Consider the following 17844-nt stretch of genomic DNA (forward strand, 5'->3'; position numbering starts at 1 on the left):
ACAATAGTAAAATTAGGTTACACTTTACTTGACAGTATCAACATAAAAGCAACATGATACTGTCATGAATGTGTCATAAACAAGTCATAAACATTTATGACATAACACTTCTCTTATTAAGTGACATTCGATTTTTGCCATAGCAAGTTAGGGTTCATGTGTCATGACAGTGTCATGTGTTCATTATGTCGATACTGTCAAGTAAAGTGTTACTTAAAATTATTAGAAATTAGTTGATGATAGATAGAAAGACATTTTTGAAATGAAGTGGCAATTACTGTTATGTGATCCAATAGTAGATATTTTGACTTGGTTGTCCGAAAGTTGCGTAAAGAAACTTGCATGTTGAATGTCATGTTGTCAAAGCTGAAAAACTCATCTTGGTAATGCTTATCATTCCTATCTATCCACAGTGCTAGAAAAAACTATTCTAGTACAATCTTTCGTCCACTATATTTGAAGTGAAAATAATCAAGCCACATCCATCTCCCACTTTGAATTGAGTCAACATCCTGTCAGTGCTGAGTTATTGTTTCTTTTTATACTCCTCTAGTAATTTATAAAAACGTCACTTTCAGACTCAGATGCGTAGCCGTCGTCTTGATAAGCGCCGACTGAGGGCTAAAACTCAAGAGTAAATAAATAAAGAGGCGGCGCGGCACGTTCACACAAATCACTGTCAGATCTGATTCCACTGACAAGCCTGTCAGGGGAGGACTTTTGAAGTTTTATTACGTTTGTCAGCATCAGAAGAAGAAACTCCCAGAAGTGCGGCACAAAAGCGACATCTCTCTCTCAATCTCTCTCTCTTTCTCTCTCACACACACACAGGTGCACAAAAAACACACACACATGCACATACACACATAACCAAATCACAAAGATGAAGGCATTTTCCACGTCAGCTTATTTGATCTAGTTCACATCTTCACTTAACATAGTGACACCATTTATCACCTCTTGACACCGTCATTACTGGAATGACCCTTGTGACCTACTTGGTGCCGTTTTGATGTAATCAGACTCTGAGTCACTGACAGCTGGCCTGATAAGAGAAAAAAGGTTATGCATTTATATTTTAGTGCCTTTGCTTTATTTTCTTCACAAAAATGGATTCAATTTCAGATGCTGTTATATCTCTAAGGCTCTGAGAGCAGTGAAATGGATCTTGCATGAAATTGTTTTATTGAGTTTCCATTAGTTTGTGTTGGTTGGGCGTGTTTTTGCTTTCATGGATCTATGGTTTTGTGATTGTGTATGTATGTACATATATACACACACACACACACACATATATATATACATATATATATGTATGTGTGTGTGTGTGTGTATATATGTACATATATACATATATACATATATATATATATATATATATATATATATATATATATATATATATATATATATATATATATATATATATATTAGGGCTGTCAATCGATTAAAAAAATAAATCTAATTAATGACATACTCTGTGATTAATTAATCTAAATTAATCGCATATATAATTTTTGCTGTGAAAGTATTTTAAATATTTAAATTCAAATGAATCATTGATTAATCAGCATTAGTGACAGTAAAGTTCAAAAACTATTTTTATTATTATTTTCACTGTTCAAATAATTGCCATAATAATCTATGATATGAACTAATATGCTGAGGAAATAAATTCAAAAGTGCTTCGGGAAGAAGTTTTTTTTTTCACATACAAGGCATTTCAGGCCACAGATATAACCTAGGGGACACAATGAAAATAAATTAACACTCCCCTCAATGTCAACACGTATTTCTTTGCATTGATGTGCGACTATAGAGTTGATATGCAAATTCCTTGCTGCAGACATTGCAGAGGACTTTATTTTCAACACCATCAGGCCGTTTTTTAAAAGTAAATGTTCCAATCAATGATCCAGGCAGCACATTTTCTTCTCTCCTTCATTTTACAGTCTAATTTTTACTGACTAGAACGGCTCGGGGTCAAAGGTCATACGGAATCGATTAATCTGCACTAATTTTTTTAATCAGTTATTTTTTCTCAAATGAATTAATCAAAATTAATCAGTTATTTTGACAGCCCTAATATATATATACACACACACACACACACACTCACAGTATATATACACACGTATGTTTTTATGCATGCATGTATGTACAGTACTGTATGTGTGCATGTATGTACTGCATCTGCCTGTATGTGGTGTATCCATGTATTGTTCACATGTGCGAACACACACTCACTCACTCACTCTTGTACTCACACACAGGCATGAAAACTCCTCACCTTTCGGCGAAATTCGCCGTTTTGAATCCAAAATAGGGGACTTACGTGGTTCGCGCAGATCCGATGAGAAAATATTGTGTGTGTGTGGCGGGGCGGGGGGGGGGGGGGGTATGGCGTTACAACTGAGTTTACAAATCACGCGCATACGCGAACGCATCTTGATGCGTTGTAAGACAAGAGCCCAATTAAAAACTTGTCTGATCCAGCAACGATTATGTGAATGGAGCCCCTATACATTTAGCCTATTAAACAGTGGAAGCTCATTTTTTGATGCGGATGCAACGCGAACAGAACGCTTGCGCTGGAATAGCCTCCCTGTCTGTGTGACTACAGATATGCATCTGAAATGTCAGCTGAAATGTGAGCCCGGCGAGGAGAGATGAAACTTTCAACTTCTGTCAGAAAAAGACGTTGAGATTGGTGTAGCAACGTAGCATAGGCTGGTTTGGATAGCGACATTGGACAGAAATATAGACATAACGAGCAGAGTGCGAATTACCCCACCATAATTGGGGGGTACTGCTCCTTCACTTCTTCTATGACCATCATGGTCCATATCAATCCCCATCGTGATCGCCAAGTGCAACATGTGTTGTGCAACACACATACAAGGTGTAAACATGCGACAAACTGATAATCAGTTGGCTACAGAATATCTCATTGTTATTATATCCAAAAGAGAACTGTTTTGATCAACTCTCAAAAGTTAGAAGTTAAGTGCACTGAAATACCATTCTAATTACTAGTAAAAGTACTACCTTTACAAGAAGCCTATTGCTTATTTCATGACATATTGATTTGGTTTATTTTTAGATTTCATAAGACCTGGAGGTAAGATCCAACCCTCAAATATAGCCTAGCCTACTGTATAAACAGAAACCAATTTTCCATTATAGTCTATGGTAGTCAGTGTCAAATCAACACAATTGCCTAGAGATATGTGAAACCTAAGCAATCTTTAATGTGATTAAGGAGCATATAGCCTACTATGAAAAAACATACTACCACATAAGAACTACAGAGCGGTAACCTACAAGAATCCGATAACCAGAATGTAAAAACAATAGGCCTACTAACCAATTAAAAACAAATTCAAATATAGCTGCAAGCAGCAATGAGGGGGCCAAGCAGAGAGATCAGCAGGCCAGATTTGCCATGTAAGTCAATGCCGTTGCATCAGACATATAGCCTTAAGCAGTCACAGCAAGTTCCATGCCATACAACCCAAGATTGGCTGAGTTACAAGGTCAAGTTTCACATCAAAACATAACTGATTTTGTGGGGCTGAACCAGGGCTGAGTGTCGCCGCCCCCTCCACCAGCCAGCCCACCGCCGCAACCGCCCCTGCCCATCCCACCCTGCCCCACCCTTGCACGCACGCATTAGAATTAACTGGATGGAACTTGCTGTCATCAGTTTCACATGCATGGATGTCTCCAAATTTGGGCTTTAAGTTTTACAATGTGTTTAAATTGTTCCACGTGATTTCATAATGGGCCAAATACAAAATAAATGTTACAAATATCGCCTAGATATTGGTAAATCAGAGGACAGCTGACTAACAGTTTGTGAAAGTAGCCTTAATGATCACAAAATGCTAAGCATGCATCTAGGCTATTTGAGTTTCTTAAAGCTGAGCTGTGCTTAAATTGTTCAATACATGATTTCATAGCAGGCCAAATATAAAATAACTGTTATATGTAGCCTAGATATCTGTAATTATTAGATGATCAGAAGATTTACAGTTCTATGTAATATGTCATTTTTCATGTTTTTGTCATGTTTCATACAGTGATGCAGGTCTACTGCAGTGAATAGGCTAAATACAACTTTGATCATTTTTATATGCTATAGTTAACTTTGGCCTTGGTGCCCTGACATGTGGCCTTTGTGCCCCCCACCAAATATGCCCAACTGAAGGCCAAGTGGCCTTGCCCCCAGAATGGTGAAATTCCAAGCCTGCATACAACCCAAGATTGGCTGAGTTACAAGGTCAAGTTTCACATCAAAACATAACTGATTTTGTGGGGCTGAACCAGGGCTGAGTGTCGCCGCCCCCTCCCCCAGCCAGCCCACCGCCGCAACCGCCCCTGCCCATCCCACCCAGTCCCACCCTTGCACGCACACATTAGAATGAACTACAGTAGATGGAACTTGCTGTCATCAGTTTCACATCAAAAATAAAAGATTGACTGAGATATGATCACACTTGCTGTGATTTAAACACAGAGGTCAACAATTGACGTCATAGGGTGTGTTGAACTCGGCTTGGCCCAAGGATTCCAATGATACCTCATTTTGCCATTCGGGTCAACAGGTCAAAAGTTACGTCCGTAAACACAAGTCCAACTTTGGCCTGTTGGTGGCGCTAGAGCGCTTGAGGTGCCGGCATGAAACTTGGTGAAATGAATTATTGGACTGTCCCCAATTAGTGTGCAAAATTGTATAACTTTTTACCAGACGGTTCTATGGGCTGCCATTGACTTCCATTGCAAAATAATGCGCATCAGCAACTACTGGCCAAAATGCATTTTTGTCAATTACGGTGCCCCCTAGAGGTCAAATGTCACCAAATTTCTTGAGCGTCCTCCCGATGGGGTCTGAGGTACATGTACTAAATTTGGTTTTGATACATGAAAGCGTTGCTGAGATATGAAATCACTTCCTGTTTGGCGGCTTCGCCGCAAATTTCGATTGGCTGGTACAGGTCAATGCTTCTGTCAATTGTTCCAGAAAGCAATGCACTCATCAGGCATGGTCTGAAGATGGTCTCTACCAATTTTGGTGAGGAACAGATGAAATTTGTGACCTGCGAAAACTTGTACGTGTTTTTGATTAAATCCAATATGGCGGCCGAATCAATTACGATGACATCACAAGTTGGCTTGGGTCGGCCTAAGGACCTCCAACAGTATTAACAGACACCACTAGTGCATTTTAATTCTAAACACAACTGCAGCTACAGGCCAAAAGGCATGTTTCTAAATTACAGCGCCCCCTAGAGGTCAAAGGTCACCAGATTTCTTGAGCGTCCCCCTGATTGGGTCCTGAGGACATGTACTAAGTTTGGTTATGACAGATGAATGGGTTGCTGAGATATGAGCTCACTTCCTGTTTGGCGGCTTCGCCGCAAACTTCGATTGGCTGTTACGCGCGAACGGTTTTAGTTCCGAAGACAAAAAACAATGCATTAATGAGGCATGGTCTGAAGATCATGTGTGTCAAGTTTGGTGACGATCGGACAAAATTTGTGACCCGTGAAAAATTAGTTTCACTTTCACTAAAATCCAATATGGCGGAAAATCCATCATGGCGGAAAATGACGTCATAGAGTGCGTTGAACTCGGCTTGGTCCAAGGATTCCAACGGTACCTCATTTTTCAAAATCGGATCAACAGGTCAAAAGTTACGTGCGTGAACGCACGTCCAACTTTGGCCTGTTGGTGGCGCTAGAGCGCTGGAGGTGCCGGCATGAAACTTGGTGCAGTTAATTATTGGCCTGTCCCCAATCGGTGTGCCAAATTTCACAACTTTTTACCAGACGGTTCTATGGGCTGCCATAGACTCCCATGGCGGAAGCGTAATAATAATAATAATAGGGAAGAAAACATAGAATCACTATGGGTTGCCCTGCAGCTTCGCTGCTTGGCCCCCAAATACTAGCATGTACTATTTACCCTAGGCTACTTGGCTCTTTATTTTTCCACAGGTTTCACTAATGTTATGTAGGCTTAGCTACATCAGACCCTCTTGTGCATAATAAAAACAACACAGGATCTGTGCCAAACTAATTCAAAAGGGCACAATAATTTATTCAAGATAAAATGAGAATCAATGGACACCTAGGCTATGGACTGGAGTTCATCTCCTTGGAAATGACAATCGATTTTACCTCACCACAATGGAAAATAATAAATTATTTAAATAGAGAATTATCTTGCTAACTAACCTTGGTAACTAACCAAGGTCCACTTTACTAGCCTCAGTGGGTAAGTAAGTAGCAGGTATAGTAGCCGGTAATTAAATGTATCAGAAATAGATAAAAGTTATCAGAAATGTCTGATAACTTCAGGCACAAAGAAAGAAAGAAAGAAAACTTGTGTAGATTACTGAGGAGAGGAGGGCCAAGCTGAAGCATGTTGCCAAACAGTGCAAGTGGGCGCCTTCACACTTAGGCCTAAGCCAAAAAGAAATAAAGGTGTTTTCTTGTAAAAATTAGTCATTTGGTAGTTTGTTTTCTTTATATATAAATCTGGTTTTAGGCAACTTCATACTCCATGGAAGCTATGCACTATTGGCAACAATGTCACTCGCGCTTGTTTTGCTATGAAACAGCAATTTCCCTCTTTGCGTGCCCTTCTCACCTTTTTCACCCCTGACCTGTTTTCATGCCTGCACACAGACACACAGCAGCAGGTTTGCATTTCAGTTTGCAGCAGTACACACAGTCACACCTCACCGCCCCACCACCTGGTACCTTGCCTGAGGCAGCAGTGCTGGCCATCGCACCACCACACCTGCTGGAGCATTCCGGAATAGCTGGAGCCGAGATGAGACCATCAGAACATCAGCCCACCTGCCCATATGCTATGAGATCATTCCTACCGTCCACCCTGGCGTGTTCATCTCCTCCTGCGTGCGTCTGCCTGAGCTGAAACAGACATGCTCTTTCATAGACTGTATATATAGAACACTGCTGAATGCAACCACACTGTCCAGTTCTATACAGTCTATGTGCTCTTTACTCTGGGCTGACTGCACTGTCACTGATGTTCAGTGGTTCAGATGTGAAGTGGAGAAATCACCACTTAGGTAGAGATAAAGTTACTGCATTGTTCCAAGAGTTTCTGAAACTGATTAAGTGGGTCACACAAGTTAGCCTATAGCTCATTTTTAGCTATAGGCTAGCTAAAGGCTAACTGGCATAACCCTAAATTATGCTAAGCTAGGCTAACGGTGCCAGATTGGGTTATTGCACGCACAGTGAAAAGAAGGGTGTGTTACTTAGCTTTGGGGTAGACGGCAAATAAACTAATTTCCCAAAAAGTTGGCGTGTTTCTCTAAGCATAAGAAAAATGATGAAAGATGAGTGAGTATATATGGAGAGCTGCCAACTCACACATTGAGTGAGATTCATTGGCTCCACGCACTCTTACACCAATCGAATGCGTGAGGGTTGGCAGGTTGATGGGTCCCCTCTGGCTTCTTAAGAAGGGAAAAATATGGAATGTGAGATAATGCTGAAGGATTTGTTGACATTTACTCCACTTTAGTTAGAGCACAAACAAACAAGCACACAAACTAAATGCTAATAAATCTTCCTGATTGCTTAGAAATTTCCCTGTACATTTTTCACTCTTGGATCTTTGTTGTGGCTCGGGGGAACAGATGCATTATTTGTGTGATTTAGACTCCTGCCTGGTGTAATTTTCTGGGCTGAAGTAAAAAGATTATAGTATAGTAGGTCCCCCCAGATGGACCTTAGCATGTGAACAGCCAATCATATTCTAGAGTTCAGGTGGTTAGGGTGGAGCAAGCCAATCAGAAATGGTGAGAGATATGGTCAGCCTATCAGTCACCCCCCTGAAGAGTAGGGTTATATCTTGTACCATGTAGAGTAGTGGGGTTTGGTGTCGTCATATGAAACATTTTCAACCCCCCACTATGCAGAGGTTCCGCTTTCACTGTAAAGCGCTATATAAAGTTGTTGTTGCAAGTTGTTGTTATAGACTACAATTGGCTTGAGATGCAGGAGATATGTATACCGTATACGTTTTGGGTGTCCCTATTTGACAAGGTAGCTGAGTGTTCTACTTATGGGGTTAAGGGCCCAGGTTACCAGGCTCACAACTTTTTTCTAATGACTCATGATTTAGTTGAATATTACGTAAGGGATAATGTATAGAACGACGGTCATTGTTGGGAGATAGGTCCTGACAGGGCGAACCGTGAAGGGACCTATCTCCCGACAATGACCGGCGTTCTATACATTATCCCGCTTATTACACGGCTACTTACCAAAACGACACAATAAACTCCCCACGATATGACTCTTTAGATCAGGGGTCCCCAACCTTTTATGTACCATGGACCGGTTTGATTCCTATTTTTTTTCCACGGACCGGTGGCGGGGGGGGGGGGGGGCCCCCTCCATGTTCCATATGTGTTGTGCATGCATTACTTGAAAAGAACTAGCTCCAGTTATGTATGAACAGTGAAGGTAACGATCTCTTAAACATGTGAAAAACGTGAACTTGAAGAAGTGAAAATTTAACAATATGAACTATGAATATTGAACAACTTGAAGCTACATCTATAGCCTACGTGTGAACATGCTTAACAAAATATGGGAACAAAACATGGGAACTAAACGTGCATTACGAATATAATCAGTGGGAGCCCTGCTTATGGAATGATGGAAGACAGTGACACCCTCAGTGTGTTTGAAATGTCCAGTCGATTGCGCAATTTGGTCTTAGTTGCAGTCATTGCCGAAAACCCGGCCTCGTGGTGGGAAATGGTAGCAACGTCTTCAGCGCTTTTACGGCTATCTCGGGATATTCTGCTTTGTTATTGATCCAAAAACCCGCCAGAGAGGTTTCCTTATAGACACTCTTAAGACCACCGACATTTGCAATTTCGATCAACTGCTCTTCCTCCTGCGCTGACAAGTTAGGACTATTTGGGATATTGACAAATGGGTTGCGGACCCACTCATTGGTTTGCCGTGGATCTTTGGAGGATGGGAAGTAACGCTCAAACTCATTTGAAAGCGCAACAAGGTGATCGCGCACCAGCTGCGAGAGAAAGGGCCCTGCCACTTCGTGTGACATACCGTTCGCCAAGAACTGATCAAGTGAAGTGAGCTGACCTGAGGCTGCGCAGCGCTGAATGCAATATGTAAAAGTGTTGAAGGCGGGACAGACAGACGTAAGAAAATAGACCTTGCAAAATGCAAACATGCGTGCAATCAAACAACTGCATATAGACCTATGCCATGTAAAAACGTGACATTATTGCGAATTAAATTTAGTTTAGTTTGCATGCATTTTTTTAAAACTCATGTCGTAGGCTACGGCCCGGTTAGGAATGTCCCGCGGCCTGGTACCGGTCCACGGCCCGGTGGTTGGGGACCGCTGCTTTAGACTACATAGCCTATTTGTTACCATTTCATCATGGCTTTAGCTGAGAAACAAATAGTTCGCAACAACACACGCTGAACTTGAATCAACTATTCTTTAGAACACAGCTGATCAACCGTCTGCTTTCACTTCTGAATGAAGTTCCAATCCTTGCGTAGTGATATGAAAGAATTGTGAAGTGAAGCACAAAGCCCATTTTCCTTGACAGAGGTCTGTTATACCTAGCAACGGTCTGTTATTCAGAATTAGCAGACCGCCGAACGTTGGGAAGGCCCATTCAAGTGAATGGAGCATTCTGCAGCACTAAGAAGAGCCGTGTAATAAAGCTATACAAAGTAGCCCCCCCCCCCCCAAGGTGCTGTCAGCTTAGATTAAATAAACATCAGCTGCATAATGTAAAGGAGGGAGAATCAAAAAGATCAGAGATTAGGGTGGGTGGGAACGAGGAGAGGTGTGAGAACATAAAAAGAAGAAAGAAAAGTGGAGAAGATCCAAGCAAGGGATGGGAAAATAGGAGGATGAGGTGCAAGAGTGAACTCTGATCTCAGTTCTCTCCTCTGCTGAAGTCTTTTGGGAGCGAGAGATAGAGATGAAGGGAAGGAGAGAGAGGAAGTGACATTGAGAAGAGTGATTCAACTGAAACAACACTTCATCTAAGAGCTGCCCCTCACATGCAGACACACGCCAGCTTGCTCCAAAGTCAATCGCACAACACCCTCTCCGGACTGCTATTTAATTTCTCTCTATCTCTCTCTTTCTCTCTCTCTCTCTTTCTCTCTCTCACACACACACACACTTTGCCCACTTTGTCACTTTCCTATAGCAGCAGCGGCCTGTTTACAAAAGAGAACAACTGAGAAGAAACCAGAAAGTGCTAATCATCATAAACAACCCAAGCCACCAACCAACAAGAAAGAAAAGTGGAGAGGAGATAGAGCGAGAGAGAAAAAAGAGAGAGGCATAGAGAGGCCACTTTCTCTCGCTCCCGATGTAGTGCACAGGGGACTGGCGGTCTAATGAAGAGAATAATTAACTGAACTAACGTCTCTTTTAAATGGCTGTTTGGGGCCAATGGTGACAGCATGGAGTGGGATTTAATTAGCAGTAAACCAGCAGGCTTTACAAAGGCCTCCATCACCCACAGGAGAAAACAGCCACTCTCTCTCATCCTGTGTGTGTGTGAAAGACTGTGTGCTTGTATGCGGTCAGTGTTAGAGATTGCTAGTATTTACTATTTAGCACACACCAGGGACTTCAAGTCAGTATGGATGAGAGACTTTTGAGCTTAGCTCTGCTTGTGTTTACACATACTAGTGTAATGGCTAAGGAACTTGGCTAGCAGGCACAGTAATCAATAAAAAATGTAATGGGGTCGAGTCCTGGCTTCCACCGCCCTTGAGCATGACATTTAACCCCAAGTTGCTCCAAGGAGACAGGCCCCTGCATTTGGTATCTGTAAACTGCTTTGGATAAAAGCGTCAGCTACATGCATAAGTATTGTAAGTGTTTCTATGGAGGATCCCACATGCTTGTCTAGCCGTCAAGTAGAGCTGGTGTAAGAGCACTGTCTTCCTCACATCTGTCAAAGTCGTCTCTCTGTCAGCTCTTTCCTGCGTCTTCAGGCATCACTGTAGCAATGGCTAATAAACATAATGAAAGCTTATTGGATGTCTGATACGTTCACGAGTACCATTTGTCTTTGGATTCGATTGGAGTGAGAGGATAGATGCTGGTCATTGGCCCCTATGAGACAATCTGAGAGGAGCATTATGCTCTCTGCTCCCCACTGATGCACCGGAATACCTGTGTGTGTGTGTGTTTGTGTATGTGTGTAAGTAAGAAAAAAGAACAAATACATTTTTGGTTATATTATTTTGTAAAGTTGCGAATGTGTAAGAAATGTGCAGATAGACTGGCCGTGTCTGTGTATTTGTGAGCATACATTTCGTATTAGTTTGCTGGTATGCTACTGTCTTCAGCACATCAGATAAACTCCACTGACTAAACATGGGACACAGACACTTTCTAAATGCATCCTTCTCAATTGCATTTTGCTGCATGTTTTGATAAGCTCTATCCACTTAATTCATAAATCTCATAAATACATATTGTAAACATAAGGTTAAGAAGACCATCATCATGAATATAGCAGACTATCAACCCAAGTGAAGAGTATGTTTTTGCACACACATTTTCACACAAGTGCAATGGGCTCGACTCTTGTAATCATTTTAAATGTGTTTGTATGAATGGATAGCGCATGCTTCTGTTTAGTTCCTTTATTTTTATTTTCCTGTTAGATGCCATGTTTGTTTGACTGATGATCACATTTTCACTGCTGATATGAAAACAGATTACATTGTTAATGTCATCGTAATGAAGATGGGATCATTTGGAAAACAGCATTGCCTTTAGCAGTGTGTGTGTGTGTGTGTAAACACAAGGAGAGTTTGAGAGAGCTTGCTGTTTATGTTTGTAAGGGAACATAATTTTCTTCATCAGCAAAACACACATAGACAGATAAACAATTGTACATACACACACACACACACACACACTTGTGGATGGAAAAAAGCACACACACAAACAGTAGGTGTTTCTCCATTTTAATGGGTCTGTGGTTATCAAAGAAAAGGCCATCTGCACAAAGTCCATCTGAACTCAACGGGAAAGCACGGCATCCTGGGTAACCTGGAGCTGTCCGAAACGACAGGCGTTCTCCTTTGAAGCCCTCAGCATCACCTCTTTAAAAAGCCTTCATTACAAAAACAGTCCATCATTTGGAGTTAAAAGAGTCTCAAACACAAGTGACAATCAGTTACAAGTGAGCCAAACAAAGACATGGGAATGCCCAGCATAGGACAGTCAGAGGGAATGGAGGCATGGGGGTGGTGGTGTTTAGGCTGGTGGAGACTGTGGCTCTGTTCCAAACGGGTAAAACTGCTGCCTTTTAAGATATCTTACAGGTAAGCGAGGCAACAAGTGCTGTTCCAAACTGATCAAACTCTCTTTTCATTACATCTAAGATACCTTCAAACTACCCCCATACTGGTCATTTCTGAAGGGAGCTATGATGTGTCCTCCATGCTGCCTATTAGATTAGATTAGCTTAGATTTGTCAAAATCTAGTGAGAAATAAAGACGGCACTATCTGATTACATCGTTGTTGTAACCGATTATAGCGCCTGGTCTGTGCCATCTGTCAGCCAACTTAGCCTGCTAGCTCACGTAAGCTAGTTTAATGTTCTTGCTTGTGTGAACGTCATACCGTAACCGTCATCACTCCATGTCTTTTGAGACACCTCTCTATCACGGCAGCAAGGTGACGTCTTCTGTGTGTGGGGTGAGGGGGCAGGAGTGGGACCCTGAGGAACCTCTGGAGGGAACACACCGTTCAGGGAGAGTGCCTCGGGATGGGAATAGGGGGACGGGGGAGGAGTGGTGAGGTGGTAAGCGGGACCTTCTAAAAGGTTGTATCACTATCATTCTCTCACACGCACACACATGCATGCGCGCATACACACACACACACACAGAAATATGCACCATCAAGTTTCTAGAGAAATCCAAAAGCCATTTACAATGCTGTCAATAAGCACCATTAAGGGGTGCGCCTTCAACATGAGCACACAGGCACCGACACAGATACAGACACACACACACATACAGATCCAGGACTGAAAAGTCCCTTTCCTTCTAAGAGCATCAAATGGTGTAGACAACTTAATGGCAGGTGAGAGAGAAGACACAAGACAGAAGTGAAAGATATGACAGAGATTTGGTGAAGACAGAGAAAGAGGAGAATGAAAAGAGGAAAGAAAGAACCCAAAAGATGGGAGAGAAAAAGTCAGAGGACGAAAGGGAGGGAGAGGAAGGTCATGAAAGGCCAGTGCTGAGTTTAAACTACTGAATATGGTCAACTTAAAGAGAAAGGGAAACAGTTCTTTCAGGTTTTTTTTTTTAATCTCCACTTGTTTTTTTTTTCTTCTTTAAGTTCTTTTTTCAGGTTATGTCTTCCGCTTGATTTATGAAGTTCATATCAGTCATTACTTAAGGGCTTTGACCCCCTTGCTGCAGTGCACACTGGGATATGCGTACACTCGTTGCTGCTCCCATATAGAAGCTTTCAGTGCCCTGGTTCAATCAATCATGTGTTCACACACCTGTTCACTAAGAGGCAAAGGCACGCACCCTCACAAACACACACACACACCCACACAAACACACACACACACACACACTCTACACAACTGGAGGTCAGGAATACCCTTCAGCTCCATCTCCACATCAGTGGCGACACCAGTTTGTGCAACTCCTTCACAACACAACATGCTCCAGCCCACGTACTCTCCATTTTGTTCCTTCATTTTGCTCCATTTTTGTCTCTAGAACTGCCTCCTTTTTGTCGTCATCTTTCTTGAAGAGCTCACTCCTCCTCTCTCTCTTTCCCCTCCTTTTTCTTCTCTGTCCTCTCTATGAGGCCAGCAGCTTGTCCGCCTCGGGGTACGTGGGATACTTGACCGTCTCCACCTTCTCGCGGACCTTGTAGGAGGGGTAGAGGCCCGTGCGGCCCAGCTTGCGGTTCAGGCCCTTGGAGTAGCCGTTCCAGTGGTTGCCGGCAACGCCGACCACATCGCCGGGCTCCAGCGGGATGTCCTCACCGTCGCGTGGGCGGTGCGCGTAGATGGCCACCTGGTTGTGCGCGTTCTGCCCGCCAAAGTAGTAGATGTCGTCCAGTGAGCGAAAGTAGCTGGACGCGTCCGGGTGGAGCGTCTGCATGATCTCGTAGGCCACACGGCACACCTGGAGGGGCAGGGCCCAGAGGAACAAGAGTGATGTTAGACGCAACACAGGGAGGGGGGGGGGAGACACGTCACAAGAAGAGAAAGGGGGAAGTCACAATGAAAGTAGCACAAAATCTGAACATTCACGCCTTCTTCCATTTAGGCAAACCACTGCAGTTATAAGAAGTTTACATTGCAGTAGGAGACACAAAGAATTTGACACTTTGACACAAGGTCAACAAATCAGCAGTTACACTGGTCATGACAGGCAAAACATTGTAATAACAAGACACTGTAATAGCAAAAGAATAATGGACACCATGTACAGTACATTTGTACCAGCCGGATAATTAGCACCACCCTGCTAAATTAATGGTACATAAAAGTGACAAAGTGGCTAGTCACACAGGTTGTCCAATCATAATTTGAGGATTATGCCAGATTACCTGTGATGAGAAGGTGCAGACCAGGAAGTCGGTCTGGGAGAGGAAGTGGATGTCAAGGATGACGCCTCTCAGGGAGTTTTCTGTGTAGCGGTTAGGCAGGCCAGCCGACCAGGAGATGGCGTTGTCACTGATGAACTCATAGTCTGGGTATCTGTGGGGAGGAAAGGGAAGGAGCAGCAGTTATTAACACACACACACACACACACACACAGAAATTTACACATGCTCTCTCACACACACAGGAACAGGTACTTAAGTAGGCCACTTCCTAATTTTTCACATTCTTGTTTCTCTTCTCTCTTCTCGCTGAGAAATACACACACACACACACACACACACACACATCTTTACACATAGACACACACTACTCAACCTTTATCCAGACTCTTCCCCATTTTATATCACATGGGGAGAGACACACTCGCACACACACTCATCATTTTCTCATCTTGCATAACAGGATCATATCTGCAAACTATAATTCCTGTTCCTGTTTTTGAAGTAATTAGTACATTTCTGGTTCCATTTTAATATTTCAGTTTTAGTTATACATTTTATGTGTCTCAATTGTATCGTCTTACACACACCCAAACACTCTCTCAGGCACTCACACTTACTCACACCCAAACAAACACACACACAAGCATGCACACACATAAACACACACACACATACTTGGTCTTGGCCTCCTGTAGGAGTGTGGGGTCGTCTGTGGCCAGGTAGACGCGCTTCTTGTCCACTGGGAGGCGTCGGGCCAGCAGCTGGTACTGCTCCTCCACCTGCGACATGTACTCCTCGATGGGGTGGAAGGCCGCCTCCGTGCCCACCTTATCGGTGCGACGCACATGGACCCTGGGGGACACAGCCAGAAGGATGGGTCAGACGGGCAGACACAGGCCTGAACGTGTGTGTATGTGCGAGTGTGTGAGCTTGTTTGAGTCTGTGGTTGTGTGTGTGTGTGTGTCTGTGTATGTATGTGTGTGTGTGAGAGAGAGAGAGTGTATTTCTGTATATGAGGGAGAAAAAGAGAGTTTCATGCTGACAGCGTAGCCATTCATCTTCTAATTTAATTCCCATGCCAATTCCATGTGTTTTATTGGCATGACAAATTAGGCATTTGTATTGCCAAGTCAGTCATACAAAGGATAAGGACTAATGTATGTATAGAAATGTATAAATTAAATGTATTTGTAGATTTGCAGACATAAATGATACAAGCAAACTACATGTATAGCTACATTAATTATTTACATACATTATTTACATTTAATTTAAGATAGTGTTCCTGAGTGCCTGGGTTGACACAATGAAATGTGTCTGCTAAAGCAGCTGAAGGTCCCTCTTCTGAGAGGATCACAGCTTTTTCATTTCTGTCAAGGACTTAATAGTTTTGGTGGTTGGTTTTAAATGTATTTTGGTTGTTTTTAAATGGTTTAAATGTGTTGTAAACATTCTAATATCTCACAGTGAAGATGAAAGCGCTCCTTTGTCTCTCAACCTCCCCTGTTGTCCACTGTCCACCTGATTCCACTGTAAGGTTACAGTCACCAAGCATGCATGTGATCAGGACTTGCGTCTGCTTTGTATCTCTGCTAGACATAGTACTATGATAATTCATACACTCAGGGATGGATTACTGCACAGGCCTACCGGGCCCAGGCCCAGGGGCCCAAGGGGTCAGGGGGCCCTTAAGCCCAAGCCTTTGCATGGAATCATTGCCTCAATATCAACAAATCAGGATGTAGGCTATGAATCTGATTGAAATTAGTATTGGCCATCCCCAAAATGCACCAGAATACAGGAAATCACATCAAACAAATTAAAAAAATTCTGGGGGGGGACCCCAACCCCCCCCCCCCCCCCCCCCTCCCACATATACGACAATCAGTGGGGGGCTTAATATATCTGGGCCCAGGGGCCCGAAAGTTCATAAACCGCCCCTGCATACACTCAGATCAGATAGAAGCTCATTCTGCTGTGACTGGTGGTTGGGGTTCGCCAAATGGTCATGTTGCTAATATTTTGCGTGTTTGATTATTTTATTGACACAGCTTGAAGGTCTTGGTGTGAAAGCAATTCTGGCGTGCACATGATGTGTGTTTGTCACTCTCTTTTTCTGTCTGCATGCAAGTTTGTGTGATAGATAGAGGGAAATGTGTCAAAGAAAATGACAATAGGTGTCTGCATGTATTGGACTATGAGGGAGAGTCTTGCATATAATTGGATTGGAGAGAGGTGTGTGGGGAGAAGGAGGTGGGTTGGGGCTGGTGAGATGTGAAATGTGTGTATGATGTGTTTGAGTCTGTTCATGTGATTCAAATTCAGTGAAAGTGTTGCAATGAATACACAGGGTGTGTGTGTATGTGTTTGTGTGTGTTCTTGCGTGTCTGCTTGTGGATCTGTGAAGGCGTGTGTGTGTGTGTGCATGCGCTTGCATGTCTGTCTGTGTGTGTGTGTGACAGTGAAGAGGTTCAACTAGAGTGAGATGGGTGCAGAGTGTGACTGATTGATGTGGAAGACAGACATGTTCATGTTGAGAAGAAGAACACCCCTCACTGCCTCCCCTCCTCCTGTCAGTCCAGCTCCTGACTCTGCTCAATACACTTTGTGAGTATCTCTCTCTCTTTGTCTGTGTGTCTGTGATTTGTGTCTGTGTGTAAAAGAGAGAGAGATAAAGTGCCAGTAAGAATAGGTGCATGACAACTGGAAGAAAACCTGATTGACAAGACAAAAGAAAGAAACAAGAGTTTGCTCTTGATCAGGACAGCCAATACAATTTCACAGAGAGCTCTGAGTGTTTTTTAAAGAAAGAACATGCTCAATTGCATGCAGACGCATGTATATCAGTGACTAACTTCCTAATTTAAAATTCACACAAAAATCAAGCCCACTTCTAAAAGATCACAGTAATCCTCAATATTTTAGAGGAAACCACATTTGGTTTACTCAGGCGACATGAAGTGGTCATGCCAATTAGCCAACATCTGACTGTGAGTGTGAGCAATGTCACAGTCATGGAAGAGGAGATGATGAGTCGGAGAAGCGTGCTCAGAAGAGAAGACGATTCGAGGTCTACTGCCAGCATAAAAACAACACCAGGAAAAGAACAAAAACTGGGAGAGGGAGCTGTAGAACAAAGGGACTGTGCTGAAAAGAAGGAATGAGAGAGAAAAGGAGTGAGA

At 42.8% G+C, this 17844-nt stretch overlaps 1 protein-coding gene across 1 annotated transcript in view; it reads right to left on the minus strand.

Moving 5' to 3' along the window:
* Positions 1 to 12022: 12022 nt before the first annotated feature.
* The window catches only part of fut8b (fucosyltransferase 8b (alpha (1,6) fucosyltransferase)), a 41027-nt gene continuing 35205 nt past the window's right edge, over positions 12023 to 17844 (minus strand). Inside the window, exons 7-9 of the mRNA XM_042095911.1 lie at positions 15338 to 15514; positions 14663 to 14813; positions 12023 to 14235 (exon numbers count right to left, since the gene is read on the minus strand). Coding sequence (XP_041951845.1) covers positions 13906 to 14235; positions 14663 to 14813; positions 15338 to 15514 — 658 coding nt within the window. The 3' untranslated portion in view covers positions 12023 to 13905. The remainder of the gene's footprint in view (positions 14236 to 14662; positions 14814 to 15337; positions 15515 to 17844) is intronic.

This window comes from Alosa sapidissima, chromosome 6, assembly GCF_018492685.1.
Source record: "Alosa sapidissima isolate fAloSap1 chromosome 6, fAloSap1.pri, whole genome shotgun sequence".
NCBI lineage: Eukaryota > Metazoa > Chordata > Actinopteri > Clupeiformes > Clupeidae > Alosa > Alosa sapidissima.